Source organism: Pantherophis guttatus, chromosome 2 (genome assembly GCF_059756535.1).
Source record: "Pantherophis guttatus breed Tessera chromosome 2, ASM5975653v1, whole genome shotgun sequence".
NCBI classification, from domain to species: Eukaryota; Metazoa; Chordata; class Lepidosauria; order Squamata; family Colubridae; genus Pantherophis; species Pantherophis guttatus.
This window is the reverse complement of record NC_142064.1, coordinates 219,767,440-219,784,220: the sequence shown is the minus strand read 5'-3', so window position 1 is coordinate 219,784,220 and position 16,781 is coordinate 219,767,440. Positions and strand designations below refer to the sequence as shown.

At 37.1% G+C, this 16,781-nt stretch overlaps 1 protein-coding gene across 3 annotated transcripts in view; it reads right to left on the bottom strand.

Annotated features, from left to right (window-relative positions):
* CACNA2D3 (calcium voltage-gated channel auxiliary subunit alpha2delta 3) overlaps window positions 1-16,781 on the bottom strand; it is a 563,616-nt gene that overhangs the window by 341,336 nt on the left and 205,499 nt on the right. For all 3 annotated transcript variants that reach the window (XM_060688326.2, XM_060688328.2, XM_060688327.2), the window contains exon 4: window positions 7,430-7,489. In XM_060688326.2, the coding sequence (XP_060544309.2) occupies window positions 7,430-7,489 (60 nt within the window). The remainder of the gene's footprint in view (window positions 1-7,429; window positions 7,490-16,781) is intronic.

The following is a 16,781-nucleotide window of genomic DNA, read 5'->3' as shown; positions in this document are numbered from 1 at the left end:
CATTGGAAATGAATGCCATATTCCTGGGGTCATCCAAGGCAAGAAGATCAATCCACTGTCCAGCAAAATCAAGCAGGCACTTACAATGGGCAACAGGGATATAGGAAGATGCTGCAAGCAGTTGATCATTTTAGTGACAATAGCAAAGGCATCAATTCATACTGCACAGGAAAAGGAAATGTTAAACCACTCCTGTATTTTTACAAGAAAACCACATGGATAGAAATACAAAAAGAATGAATGTATCTATTTATTTATTTATTTATTTTTGAATTTGTATACCACCCTTCTCCCTGAGGACTCAGGTCGGTGAACAGCCAAATAAAAACATCAAATATAAATATTAAAATACAGTTAAAAAATATATATAAATTTGGCCCCATTAATTAAAACAATAAACAAAACAATTTAAAACACTTAAAAAGAATTAGGCCAGCCCGGCTTGTTGGAAAAGGAAGGTTTTAAGGGCACGGCGGAAGGCACTGAGGTCATGGATTCTCCTTATCTCTGGGGGCAGCTGATTCCAGAGGGTGGGAGCCCCCACAGAGAAGGCCCTCCCCCTGGGGGTCACCAGCCTGCATTGTTTGGCTGATGGCACCCCGAGGAGGCCCTCTCTGTGGGAGCGCACGGGTCGATGGGAGGTCGTCGGTGGCAGCAGGCGGTCTCGGAGATAGCTAGGCCCTATGCCATCAACAATAAAGGAACCAACAATCAAGTAGGTGGGGGCACCTACTATCTAGAATGAGCTCCCCCCGGAGATACAGAGGATCCCGGATCTGCACACCTTCCGCCGCGCTCTTAAGACTTTTTTATTCCACCAGGCAGGCCTGGCTTAACTTTCTCCCTCTTTTTAAATAATTTTTTAATATTTTTTAATATTTTTAATATTCAAAGTTTAATTTGTTTTAAATTGATTGGTTTTTTTTTAATCTGTCTGGGCCAAACTATTTAATTTGATTTTATTTCTGCTTTTTAAATTTTATATGTATGTATTTTATTGTTGGCTGTTCACCGCCCTGAGTCCTTCGGGAGTAGGGCAGTATATAAATCAAATAAAAGTAAAGTAAAGTAAAAGAAACATGCTGCAGACTAGTACCTGACAGAGTAGCCATGAATGCCCTGGAAAAGAAAAATGCCATGTCACGTCTACATCTACGAAGATCAGAATTGTGTAAGCTATGGAATTCCCACTGAAAGGTGAAGTTAGACTTTAAAGACGCAGGATAGGAAGGGTATTGACGCTTTTGAACTTTAGTATTGAAGAAGATTCCCTAATATTATCTTGGACAGCCAAGAAAAAGACTGAACAAATCAACCTAGAGTGGTCACTCAAAGAACAAATAACCAGGCTAATGGTGAGAACAATCAACCAGTGGAATGGCTTGCCTTCAGAAGTTGTGGGTGCCCCAAAATGGAGGTTTTCAAGAAGAGACTAGACAGTCATTTGTCTGAAATGGTATAGGGTCTCCTGCTTGAGCAGGGGCTTGGACTAGATGACCTCCAAGTCCCCTTCCAACTCTGTTATTCTGTAATTCTGTTATAAGCATAAATTATCTTACTTCAGATACTTTATGCAAAGACCAAGGTCTCTGGAAAGGGTCTAATGCTGGGAAAGGTGGAAGGAAAAAAGATGAACAGTAACAAAGTGGGCAGGCTCATTGGTAATGGATGCATCTTCAGAAAACCTGAAAAACAAGTGGATCATTGTGGTGGTGGGGGAAACCATATTTATCTGTCTGCTAAAGGCTGACGCTACCTGGATGTCACCTAATCAATCAAGGAGGTTTTTTTGGGGGGGGAAGGGAATTCACGACTCAGTAATGTTCAATGTTGTATTGTTTTAAAGCTGTTGTTTTAATACCCTGTTTCCCCCAAAATAAGACATCCCCTGATAATAAGCCCAATCGGGCTTTTGCGCGCAAGGCCAAGCTCTTATTTCAGGGTTCAAATAAATATAAGACAGGATCTTATTTTTGGGGAAACACAGTATTCATTATTCTAGTTATACTGATCCCTTATGCAACTATATGGCTCAAAACATTTCTAAAGTTCAGCCATAGCTTAGAATCTGTGAGTCCCAGATATCATAGCAAGTTTCTCAAGATCAAATGGAATAGATAAAGTTTTAATTGCAAATTTTCTTAAAGTTATGTTTCCACATCCAACAAACAGGGAAGACCCCTTGCAAGGACGTGCTGAGGATTTTGCGCATTATCTGCACGATAAAGTCGCTCAAATTTGGGAAGGCTTGGACTCTGACTGGGTGGGTACAGGTGGGTTGTCCGAGGTGTGTCTTGAGAATGTTATCTGGGATGAGTTTGACCCTGTGACCCCCAAGGACATGGACAGGATGCTGGGGAGGTTGAACGCAACCACATGTTTATTGGACCGGTGTCCCTCCTGGTTGGTGCTGACTACCTGGGAGGTTACACGAGGCTGGCTCCAGAGGATTATAAACGCTTCCTTGAGTGAGGGTTTCTTGCCTCCCACCTTGAAAGAGGCAGTGGTGAGGCCCCTCCTCAAGAAGCCCTCTCTGGATCCAGCTGTTTTGGCAAACTATTGTCCAGCTTCCAACCTTCGCTTTCTGACGAAGGTTGTTGAGAGTGTGGTGGCGCGACAGCTCCCGCAGTACCTGGATAAAACCGTCTATCTAGATCCGTTCCAGTCCAGCTTCAAGCCCGGGTACAGCATGGAAACGGCACTGGTCGCGTTGGTCGATGATCTCTGGAGGGCTCGGGACAGGGATTGCTCCTCTGCTCTGGCCCTATTAGATCTCTCAACGGCTTTTGATACCATCGACCATGGTATCATGCTGCACTGGTTAGAAGGGTTGGGAGTGGGAGGCACTTATGGGGGCGACATGGCGCTCCTACATGACACCTCTCCTGCACAAGCTGCATTGGCTTCCAGTGGTCTTCCGGGTGTGCTTCAAGGTATTGGTTCTCATCTTCAAAGCACTCCATGGCTTAGGGCCCGGTTATCTACGAGACCACCTTCTGCCACTGATAACCTCCCACCGGCCAATACGCTCCCACAGAGAGGGCCTCCTCAGGGTGCCGTCGGTCAGGCAATGTTGGCTGGCAGCCCCCCAGGGAAGAGCTTTCTCTGTGGGGGCACCCGCCCTCTGGAATCAGCTCCCGCCAGGGATACGACTGATCCCGGACCTCCGGACCTTCCCCCGGGCTTTATTTCAGCAAGCCGGGCTGGGTTAAGAATCTTTTAATTGTTGAATTTTATGGGTAAGGGGTTTTAAATTGGGGGAGCCAATATAAATTTAATTCTGTTTTTATAGTATTTTAATGTTTATATTGTATGTTTTTTTAATTTTGGCTGTTCACCGCGCCGAGTCCTTCGGGAGAGGGGGCGGTATAAAAATTAATTAATTAATTAATTAATTAATTAATTAAATAAATAAATAAATAAATAAATAAATAAATAAATTTTGGATTCTAGTGAATGACATAGTTGCTTTGATTTATGTTTTTTGATGAAGAGACAATATCATTTAAGACATGATTGTCCAATCTTTTGGCTTGCCTGGGCCACATTGAGTGAAGAAGAATTATCTTGTGCAGAATATAAAATATAATATAGTTAATGCTTATAAATAACAAACTTCTTTATTTTTGTTTTATTTTTTTATTGTGGGACTACATTATTAGCCGTCCAGGGCCATATGTGGCCATGGACCTCTGGTTGAACATATCTGATTTAAGATTTCAATAGGTATCTCAAATATTGTCTATATCATGGTCCATACTTGCACTGCTAGAATACTTGTTTAAATATATTTTTTCTAGAAAGCTCAGTATGAACATTCTCAATTTTTTTATACACCCATATACTCATAGATTGAAACTGACTGACTGAAAAGATCCAAACACCGGAAAAGAAAGATAAAGGTATACAGTAGATAAATAATTTTCTCTGGAATTTTCCAACAACAAATAGGTGAATTCCTTCCAAACGCATCTGAAGGCCAATTCTATTTGTATTAATTCATTCTGAAGAGCATGGAATGTACCACCAAATAAAGTTTCTGAGTCAAGCCTAACCTTTTACACTACAGTGCTCATCGGGTACATGATGACATACAACATTAGCAGAGGGAGCTCTCCCTACAGCCTTCTCCCAACCTTGTAAAACACAACAGGATGCAAGTGAGACAAAATCTGAGAGTCAAATTTCCAGTTTATTTGGAAGGAGCCAGTGGTGGGATTCAGCCAGTTCATACCACTTCAGGAGAACTGGTTGTTAACTTTCTGAGCAGTTTGGCAAACTGGTTGTTGGAAGAAATCATTAGGGCAGAGAACCAGTTGTTAAATTATTTGAATCCCACCACTGGAAGGAGCTAAATTTAAGAATGACACTTTAAAGTATCAAAAGAACATTTTTATAGAAAGAAAATGTGGGGGGGGTGTGTGGCATCCATATGTACATAACGTTGACTAGAGAACAAATTATAGCAGGTCATATGGATGTTACCATGTCTGTAAAAGGAACATTCCACATAAATATTTCTGTATTTATATTTTCATTACATACATGTAGCACCTTGGTTTATTATGTCCAGAACGGGATCAACAGTGTAGTAATAGGGAACAAACAATCTCCTTCAAAATAATACTACTTATAGTAGAATAATTCCTATGAGTATTATTTTGTCAAGGAAAATAGCAAAAATAGTTTATTGATAGACTGATAGACTTGTGGCTTATTGCTACATAATCAAGATGTGTATAGACCTATCTTTCTTGGTATTAACATCTCAGTACTGGTCTACACCCATCCTATTTCCATGCTCAAATTAATTTCAAGAGAAGGAAAATATACCCACAGGCCTTTTCCAATCAGCATGCTGAACAGGGAAGGAGACATGTGTAAGACATAACAAAGAAAACAGTCTTCTAAGCCTGTTTACAAAGATAAGGGAAATTCAAAAATACTACAAATGAAATCTAAAAGGGCTGAAGGTTGATAAACAAGCCCCTTTTACAGAGAACAAAAACATCTGAGACATTTCGAATCAGATTTTACAATGCTGTTTGTAAAAGGACGAATGGAGTTTCATCTTTCCTTGAATGCACTACCAATTTTATAATTTCCCTTCCAAAGTAAAGGAGCCCAATCATTACTTTTCATTGAGCAGAAGGTATTATAAGGGCTTGCTGTTGTTGCCTTTTAATAAAGAACCACCTCAATCTCCCGTGAAGGGTGGCAGTGGGGTTGCTGAAATCAAGATTAACAATTGATTAGTTTTAATGGCCCATGACAACAATAAACAATAAGGCCCCTGTCAGAAATTAGATTGTGCTGCTAATGCTGCCAACTCAAATGGCTTTTAAACTAAAAGTGCTCAACACTTTTACAAACATAAAAATTTAAGATATGCACAAATTCTGGAAACATTTATCTTAAATCATAAATTATATAATAGATTTTGTTTGATTTGGGCAATTAATTCTACTGGCTGTTAGAAAAAAAAACAAAATAGAGTAGAATATTAAAATTATAAATACAAAAGGTACAATCAACAGTATCCTTTTGATTGTAAACTTTAATAATACTTTAAATTATACTAAAAGGGAAATGGATATTTCAGCTATATTTTAATTCTGTCTTCACTGTAGTTCTTTTAAATGTATTTGAAACATTATTTCTATGTGTTTAATTTTAAACTTTTGCACTATATTAGTCATAGTAAGCATTGCAACACATTCATATGAATACACTGTGTTATAATCTGGAAATAAAGCTAACACTATTTTTGTGTAAACCTATGATGCAAAAGACCTGACACAATGCATAAAGATCTAGTCAATATGCATCAGAAGAAAAATATTATGGAGCTGGGAAAAAGGAGGAAAAAAATCTACAAAACACTGAAGCAAATTACATAAACACATGAGGCTTTTTAATGTGACAAGAAATAAGGCAGGTAAATTATCCTGCATAATTTTGCTATCAGTACTTAACTCATTTTAATGAAACATAAATTATTTCAAAGGGAAGATAATTTTGAAGGAATTCTCATGACAGGTGTTAAGTAGTCCTTTTTTTTTTAGCTGTTTTATGAGTTGGCTAAGGGTTGACTATAAAAGTGATCTTTGTTGTAAAATCATCTCATCAGCAGTTTCAAGTTTCCCTGCTTTCCTAGGCTTCATGCAGTCCTATGAAGGACCTTTTCCCATTGGAAATTTCCCCTTTTTTTTTATCAGAGGTGCTAGGACTACTCACCGTGGCCATCTCTCCGCAGCCATCTCACCGTGGCCAACTCACTGTGGGACAACTCGCCATGGACAATTTGTGTAGGATTACTCAGTGTGATAAATATTATCTGCTACTGTTTCATTGACATTATATCTATTGACAAAAATGGAAATAATGTCAAAGAAACAGTGGCAGATAACATTTACCACCTTGAATTATTCTGCGTGAAATTATCTGTGATGAGTTGTTCCAATGTGAGTTGGCCTCAACACATTGTCCTGCAGAAAGTTAGCCATGCTACAGCAAGATAGCCATGGTGGGTTGGCTGCAGCAAAATGGTCATGTTGAGTTGGCCATGGTGAAATGGCTGTGGTGAGTTGGCCACCTCAAATTGTCTCATTTCACATTTTCACTATAAGTGAGAGTCCTGCTCTTTATGAAAGAATTTCTCCTTCACCTGTTGAAATTTGGACAAATTGTCAGCCCTATTTTTCTTTTCTCTCCAGAAATGTCATGGATATCCCTACAGAGCCAATGATGGCCAACTACAAAAATATGTGGTAAATAGAAATATGTAGTGATGTATAGAAAATGAATTTTACTTTATTTTTTTCCTTTTCTCTTATAATAGTAGAAACTGAGGATAACCATGCTGGATATTTGTCCTCCATTCAAAACAAACCAATACTTTTTTTTTTTAGCCAATATTTAAATGATGGAATTTGCTACAACAACTTGGAATTGTCTATACATCAGTGGATAAATTCATGGAAATTAAGTAAATCCCAATGGATATTTGTTACAACAGTTGTATGATTTCCAATAGAAAAAGCATCAGGATGCTTTTAGTTCATTTCCTGCCTGTGTCTTCCCATAGGCTTTTGTAATTTATGAAGCTGGATTACATAGACCTTTCAACTTATTGAACCTCTAGTAGGATTTATATTGCTTTTGAGTTTATTTACCATCAAATCTTTTGAAAAGCAAACCTCTAAAAGAATAGTTCAGTCACTTTAATAAACGAATAGGCATTATATTGCTATTGTTTGATCACTTCTTTACAGCAATTTTTAGATTGACTATGATCTGATTCTATAATGAGAAAGCATTCCCATTCTTTACCAACAGTCCTTTTATAGATTCTGCTCTATTTCTATGAATAGCTATTCATGAAACAGAACCTTTTGATTGTAACTGCTGAAGTCAAGTTTTTTCTTACCTGTAAATCAGCATCAAATGTATGTTTCAGGTGAGCTTCTTCTGCAGCTTCAACAAGGCGCTAAACAAAGAAATGTAAAAAAGTAAAATTACTTCCTAGAAATTTGATTTTCCTCCCATGTTGATAATCAAAATTTAGTTTTTATGTTCAATTTACTTAGTTGCACTATACTAATTGCTATAAATATTTGTTTTCTGAAAGTAAGTGACCTGGCCTGGGGTGAGGGAAGGCATGTACAAATAAGGACATCAATCCTTGGTGGTAATCTCAGTCATGTCAAATGTTCCTATACATGTAAATGTTAAATACTAGTACTTTCTGCAATGCAAAGACTTTTTTTTTTCCAGAGTAGTGATTTTCTTGGGTACAGTCATGAATATTCAACTAAGTTCATTATAAATTTTTGAAAATGTCTAGAATGGCTGTTGCAGGCATTTTAAATAACATCTCCCCTCTTCTATGTGAAAGAAGCACTGAAGTGAAAGAGGTCAAAGGACTTGATATATAATTGAACTTTGTGTAAAATGTTTCAGTGATTTCCCCCCCCCCCAGACAGCAGCGTTTATGAACATGCTGCATAAAAATGAGTCCCCTACATCACGAGCAGTCAGTCCCTTGAATCTCTCTAATGGAAGCTATAATTCAAAGGTCTCAATTTAGTTTGTTATTGATCCAGAATTTCCAGGCACATCAGAATTAACAATACAATAATGATAATATTGAACACTTATGCTTTAAACAAGAAAGAAAGACTTCAACATGAACATTAAATGAAGAGCAACTATTTATCAAATAATGTTCTCTTTTCTTTCTTTCCCAACAATGCAGCCAAACAGATTTTCATGTTCTCCTCAAGTTCCTTTTGGTTCCTGTTCAAAGAAGTTCTATTCAGTTGATGCACAGGCTACAAGAGTATTTGACTTTTCTTGTTGCTATCTGGACTCAGTTACTCTTTATCCCAAAATGAGCAGGAATGACGCTGCATTAAGGAGACCTATTTGCTATGCTCCGCCAGACAAGCAGCCCCTCCCTCAATGACAACACACACAGTATGAACATTGGCAGGAGAAACAGCTTCTTGTGTACAATGTATACAACGGTATAGTAAATATTTCCTTAGGAGTAAGACTGCCAAAGTAATAGGAATCACATTCATGTGAAAGCTTTGTGCATAGAGTACCCAAACATCTTCATATTGTTAAGCAATTTCATTTGTACACATCCATTCCTTTTAGTAGTAACTATAAACAAATTTGAATTTTGATTCCCAAAAGAGCAATTTTAAGGCAGAAAATAAATATAACTATACTATTATCAGTGAAACAACCAGAACCATGTAAGCTAAAAATTAAATGAAAAACAATTACTTCAAAACCATTATATTATCAAGTACATTGGAGTCACATTGTTCAGACTTTATGGCTGAGCCCCAGTGGTGTCATCTGCCCCATCAGATGTCATCTTGGGGAGAGAGTTGCCGGGATGGGGGGGTGGCTGTATCCAAGGCTACGGAGGTAAGTGAAGCTCAGGTGCCTTCAACCTGGTTACATTTGATATTGATTTCATGAAAATAAATTTTAAAATTCTTCCCCTACTCATTTTACCTGCAGACCAAGTTGGAAAAGAGCAACTGGAGTACGTTTAACCTAATTGGTGATAGATTAACATTATTTCTCTTTTAAGGGACCCTTATGCTGAAAGACTGGTCCTGAATTTTTTCTACTCTTGATTTAAAGATTCAAGTCTTTGAGGGAATGAACTCCATATGAGTGGAGTGAAACCAAATGAGAATTTGTATTTTTTAAAAAGCAAAACTGCTTTTCTGATATTGTTAATTAAAAAAAAGAGGGGGGGAATTGTATTACTACAAAATATGTGCAAGTGATTAATTATGCTTTCCTTGACATTTTAATGCAAATATGTTCTTTTTATGTATCTTACACAAGCAAGAAATCATGTGTCGTAAAGATATACAACTACTGTAATTCCCACAACACTGTCAAATTAACTACTAAGACTGTATTACTATTCTTCTCATTCTTACTAGTACCTATCTCTTTCCACTTATGGCTATATCCATGTTGCTTGTATCTTTATAACTTATATTGTCTTTATTGTTTCCTAGTATGATTTGATTGCTTATGAGTATCCTATGAGTATCACTATGTGTTGTATCTTATGATTCTTGACAAATATATTTTATTTTTTCTTTATGTACACGGAGAGCATATGTACCAAAGACAAATTCCTTGTGTGTCCAATAACACTTGGCCAATAAAGAATTCTATTCTATAAATAGGACTCGGTTATTAGATCGAATAGGACTCGGTTTTATTAGATTAAAAGTAAAAAAGAACATAATCATGAGAATCCTCACAGACATTCTCACAATCATGGGGTATTATGGGAGAAATTCCTTTAAACACTATAATTTTGGACTATTTTATAGATTAGGGATATCTGACTTGGTGACCATACTTGTAAGAAAGATGTTAGAGGAGTGGTAGTGAGATATACCTCTTAAAAATTTTTGGGCCAAATTTATATATATATTAATTGTTTTTAATATTTGTATTTCATGTTTTTAATTCTGGCTGTGCACCACCCTGAGTCCTCAGGGAGAAGGGCGGTATATAAATTGAAAAAAAAGGGGGGGGACCATGGAGATATGGCTAGTGATGAGAAAGGAAATACCTTTTTTTCCCCAAAATTTGGAATTATAATTAGATATCAGTCTACAGGAATTATCTCCTAGTTCAAGTCTTCTAAAGCAGAGTTCCCCAACCTTTCCAGCTTTGCAGACTGTGGGGTGGGGGGGGGAGGTGATGGTTCAGTGTGAGCTGCCAGCAAGCATGCATGCATGTGCAGCTCCATTTGTGGCAAAGGCAGGGACACATGCCTGCTACTTGCACAAATGGAGCATGCATGAGTACACGCTCATCCGTTGCTTCTGCAGGTGGGGATGTGCGTGCACACAATCACCTGCCCCCTTTATGGCCCGATTTTGAACAGCTCTGGGCCAGGTGTACCCCCTTTTCTAAAAAATAAATTTCCAAGTTTCTCTACTATGTATCCATATTAATATGTGCACAGAATAAAGCCCCATGCTGGTGGCAGTGCTAAGGAAGCTTATTTTACATCAAAAATTGTATAATTAGGTGTATCTAACTCTTTACTGCATTTATGTAGTGTATATACCTTTCCCCCCAGTCTGTTATTTTTAATTGCACAGAAATCTAATGAGACTGAATTATATTGAAAGGTAGTTATTGGCTAAAGTCATGCAATGAAAAATGGAATGGGACCATTGAATGGAACCATTTACTGGACCCTAGATATCTTACATTCCTTGCTGTATTTTATTTGTTCTCCTTAGCTATCGTGAATGAGATAACAATTTGGTGACTGTCTTCAGTTCTAAGTCGTTATGCACGTATTAGCCCATGTCATGTTTTTATTACATAATTTCATAGAAATTCTTCATGCTTTTCTAGAAGCACAATATTCTCTTTCTCACAATATATTTCTCTCTATGTGCTTGTCTATGTATGTATGAATGTATGTGTATCTAGGCATGTGTTTATGTATGTGGGGAGACACCTTACATAGATATAGAAATGTTTGTATGTTTACAACTTCTAAAAAACACAAAGGATTTCTATGAAACTATGTAGTATTCCACCACTACCACCACACCACCTCCATGGTTGTTGTACATAAAATTTGCCTGTATAAGAACACACAAATATCATGGGCTTTCTATTGCCTGCTAACTCAGCATCATCCTGGCCTTGATCTGCCCTGCAAAGCTTAGCATTCTAGTATTTCACACTGAAAAGCTTATTACATGCCAAGGAAAACATGGATTTATATACCATTTTAAACTCATTTCATAGAAAAGCATTTATTTTGTCACTTTTCAGCAGCTCCTCCATAAAATCCAGTCACCAGAGTGTAACATAGAATAAAGTCAAGGAAAAATCATTGTTTCTCATTGTTCAGAATGACTTATTTTATATTAACATGCAAATCTTATTACAGAAGCATTCAGATGTTCTGGATTTTTGTTGAAGTACTTGACAATTTTGACAAATGTTACCTTCACCACCAAATCTTATTTTTTTTCTTTATTTGTGTTAAGAATATTAAAAATGAGATGGGCATTCTACACATAAAGACGTTTGCAAGACCATCTCTCTATTTTGTAGTATATATGGTTTCCACTTGATGCCAGTATACTTATCAACAAGATTATGTGACCCTTAGTTCTCTTAATCAAATATTTCCATTTGTTCCAGTGTAGTACATACATCTGTATAAACCAGGTCTTTTAGAACAGTGAATTGCAAAGAAGTAGTCAATCAAAGTACCTAGAGCCGTGATGGCGAACCTATGGCACGCATACCACAGGTGGCATGAGGAGCCATATCTGTGGGCACGCGAGTGTTGCCCCAGCTCAGCTTCAGCGCGCATGCACACTCCAGCCAACTGATTTTCGGGCCTTCCAGGCCCACTGGAAGTCAGGAAACGGGCTGTTTCTGGCATCCGGAGGGCCTCCGGGGGATGAAGAAGGCCATTTTTGCTCTCTCCAGACTTCTAGAAAGCCTTTGGAGCCTGGGGAGGGCAAAAAACAGCCCTACCGGGCTCACTGTGCCATCATGTGCCAAAAGTGGTGGGAGAACGGGGGGATTGCACGCATATGCACGGGAGGTGGGCCACATTGAATTATGGGTGTGGGCACGCACCCACGTGACCCCCCGCCCTACCCCCGCTTTTGGCACACAATGGCAAAAAGGTTAGCCATCACTGACCTAGAGGGTACCAGGTTAAAGTTCTGAAGGCAAAGCAACAAACAATTGAGGGTGATTTTCTCCTACTCCATTCTGAGCATACATATCCAAAGGGATGTTTAAATACTAGCATTCTTCATATAACAATATTTTTAAACTTAACATTCAAACTAAGCAAGTTTTACTCAGGGGAGAGCATGAATGAAGTAAACTGAGGAATCATAATAGTTATGTTTTTCCTTTAAAAAGCCTCCACCAACCTACTTGTATAAACTCTGAGCAGCTTTATATCAGCATTTCATACAACACAACAGATCATAAACTAGACAATCATATTTTAGCCTACCATCTTGGGATGAATCCAGTTCAAGATTTAATTTATAGTTCACTCTGTTACCTGAACTTAGGAAAACTGGGTTAATTGAGTAAATAAGGGAAGCGGGCCTTATGAGCCCCATTTCTGTTTCCTTTTCTTATTTGTTCTATAACCAAATCACTATGTTCTGCTGATAAATCGATCAACCATCACAAATGACTTTTGCCTCTTCTTAACCATCACTTTTTTAAAACTTGGGACTGTGTTTTAAGAAAACACTTCAAAGCACAGTTACCCAGAAATAGCTTAAATTAAGTGAGATCTGCTTACAAAAGAAAATCTTACATTGTTTAAAGCCTTACAGATATTCTTTATGCATCAGATATTAAAATCCTTGTCAGTCAACTACAGCCTAAAATTAGGGCATGAAAATTAATCTAACTAAAATGAGCACCCTTGCAATTAAACACTGTTTAGATTCCAAGAGTGGAAAAATCCACTTAATTAAACAGATTATACTATGTTGTCTCAGACAGGGAAGCACTGAAAAAAACATTCCATATGCCTCCTGCAGTACACAAACAACTTTATATTTTTTTCCTCATTTTGTCTAAAATTTAACCACATTTTAGCAGCAAGACTCCAGTTCAAGATTTCCAAAATATTATAACCAAAACTACCCTACACCTATCTTTGCAATTATTAAGAATACATCAGAATCAGACACTACAGCAGAGCTATTGAGGTAAGACCAATACAGAATAAAGAATATTTAATATAAGCATAGCATTATATTGAACTGATTTTTAAATATTACAATTGTCTAGATGCTGTTGAACTCCAACCACAGCAGTCATTTAGTAAATTTTAGAATAAGACTTTCGACTAGCTGATAAAAGCTTGATAGCAATCCTCTGTAGATGTTTTGAGGCTTGTCACCTTTTTATCACAAAAGTCGATTTCCTTCCTGAAGATTAAACCTCTATCTGCCCTCCAAACAATCTTGCATGCAAGGCCTCACCTTATGCTTTACAAAGAATGATTCTCCCCCCCAGTAATACTAACACTAATATTGTCCATATCCCTATAATGTACAGAGAAGGGTTTAAAAAAATAGTACCCCACCAATTTAATTCAAAGAATTAAGCTTGTGCTGACAACATTTTTCTTTATCTAGGAATAAAATCCTAGAAGACAAACTAGTCTTCAGTACTAGGCAGTTTAAACACTTGCTAGGCAATCTAACAGATCCTTACCAGATTACTGCTATTCTATCCCTGAAAACAAAGAGGTATTGGACTATTAAACCAGGTTCCATTAATAACCAATTATAATCACTGTAATGCACTAAGTGATAATAATATCACTTGTGTACCTTATAGTGATCTCTATACCAAGTAGTTGCTTTTCAAACTCCCAGTTTGGTTATGCTGTTATACTTTTACACAAAGTCCTAGATGAATTTTGCAGCTGGGCTATATTCCAGGACACTGCAATTATGAAAGATGTGTTAACCATCACATCCATTTAGTATTATCCAGATGTCCAAGATTCATTCCAAATTTACTTTAAAAATCCAAGACCCTTTTTTTCTATTTGCATGGTTAAAAAAAAAAATTGGTGGAAAAGGGAATATTAATTCAAACCTGGTCTCAATTCAGAGTCATCTTTCCAATGAGATCACCAACTGTTGCTCCAAACAGAGTCTTTTGCATGGAAGAGTGGACACTGACAGGAGACGAATCAAAAAGATCATGGAAAAACAAGGAATATTGAGGAGCTTTGAAAATAACATGTCAATGTTGAATAAGTGGCTGCTTGTTCAAGAAATAGCAAATTATATTATGAGGTATCTTTTCTAACTCACAGTATAATCACTATCACTTGAAGTTAAGAGAGTCTCAGATACAAAGAAGGCAGTTTATAGACTGATCCTTTCCAACATGAACTTATATTGAAATGGTATGGTCTATACAGTCCACCTTTCCTTGAGAGAGAGAGAAAGGGGGGGGGAATAAAGATACAGATACAGATGTCACATTTGTCATGTCCCACCTACAAGTTTTCACATGACTTCCAAGGATAGCTCCTAAAGCTTTGTATGTAATCATCTAGAATGTAATGGTCTATAAATTCAATTCCCAATGCAAAGTTTTAACCCCACAGAATAATAAATATATCTGAAGATTCCCAAACAGGACAAAACCAGTCATGTATTGCCTGCTGGTGGTTAATGTAAAACCAGAATAAGAGCAAACAGTAATCTTTTTGGTGGTTGTGGATTCTTTGCAGGTGAAATTACATTCATTCAGAGTTAGATACTACTTGAGCAAGATGATGGGCAATGTCTTCAAGATAAGCTGGGCTTAATTTAGTTTGTAGAGAATGATGAAACGGATAGGGTGCTTTATGGCATAAGTTCCACCTCTTGTGTGTTGGACACATATCTCAGCTTGCTCTTTCCTGCAGTATTTGAATTATGAAAGGAAAATATGGGAACCCTTAAAAAATATCCACAATCCCAATACCTGGGTTTTGCTTCTTCTTTTTTTTTTTAGTTTAAATCAAATTCAACAGGAGGTCCTGTATTTCAGGAAGCCACCAAGAAGCTACAAGTAAAAAGACTACACATTCTTCTCTTCTTTACTGCATATTATGCTGCATGTATATAAATGTTTCTATATGTGATATTTGTTATTATTTACAGACCTTGTTCTTTGGATGGTATTTTTCTCAAGATTCTTAACTGCAAGCACTATTAAACACAACAATTTTCTCCCGTTTTCATAAAAATTCATATCTCTCCACATATAATATTATTGGATTCTGTGAGCCCTCCTGTGGCTAAATTTTAACATCTGCATATTTCCAGGATTGTATAAAGAGGAAATTCATCACATCGGATTAATTTTTTATTCCAAAATAATGACTTCATGAAGGGGGATCTAGCTTCATCCTAGTTTCTGCATGTCTGTTAAATTTTTACATTTCCAGGTTTTAATTACTTTTGTAATCATAATACATTCAACATGAGTACCAACAATTTAATATATTTCTGACCCAATTTGAACCCCTGAATAGCAAGCTGAATGTTCAACTTGCACTGAAACATTTTTCTGTCAAATAGCTTATCCTAAACTACATCATGATCACTGGCCACCTCAGTGGAAGAAGTAGATTTATGGATGCATCCTCAGCATCTACCGATCCCATGATCCAGCGCCGATTGAAAGCTGTTTTATTAGGTTACAGCAGCGATCACTCTCCTTCCTCCAAACTAAAAAGTGGGGATCTTACAAATGGGGTAACTTTATGATGCATTAGCATTTTTTTTTCCACCAGGGACTGCTGACTAATGTACTAATATTCATGCTCATTCCTTGATATCAGATATAGCTAATTGCACAGAAGGAGTTTCAATTATTAGTTTGTGGGTTTTTTTTAAAAAAAATAAATGTAAATATTCTAAGCAACTATTACAAAGTCAACTTGAGGAAATTATTTTTGCCATATTAAAAACAGTTAATTCATTAAGTTTAAATCTAGAGTTGTTTTATGGTGAGACAGGCGGCATATAAATTTAATGAATGAATAAATAAATAATTCAGCTCAGGAATACCACCAAGTAAGGTACTGAAAACTATTATAACCATTGGCAAGTTAGCTTCATCTTCCATGAAATTGGGCCAGTGGACACAGAAAGCAATGGGCCAGCACAACAGAAATATGCAGGTAAGGATGGGTGGGCATTTATTGTTCTGGTTCAACTGGCGATGAGGACAGATTTTAATGTTAGATTTGACGAATGCAGGAGAGATGAAAGCTCCAAAATTCCTGCTTTTCCAAAGCTATCCTTCCAAAAGAAATTCTAATGCCTTTTCCAAGTTCTATTTCTCAGGGTAAATGAAAATCCTAAATTGCTCATGTTTGATTTGGTTTTATAATGGCACAGATTATTATATTCAACCAAGCAGGGAAGAAATCATTATTCACCAGCCTACATGTCTGTGGTTTCACTGATGCCATTCAGATTTTGCACAGAAGGTTGACCAGCAGCACTTGCAGCATGCTTTTAAATTGCAAAATTTGCATACATTCAGCCTGGCTATTAGAATGAGCAAATCCTATAGCCAATTTAATGCAGTCTGATAACTTATTTATCTGCCTTAGTGTTTAACTGGATTTTTTTCCCCTGCTGCTCTACTACCTATTTCAGATTAGGTATTTATAAACAAGCATAGTCACA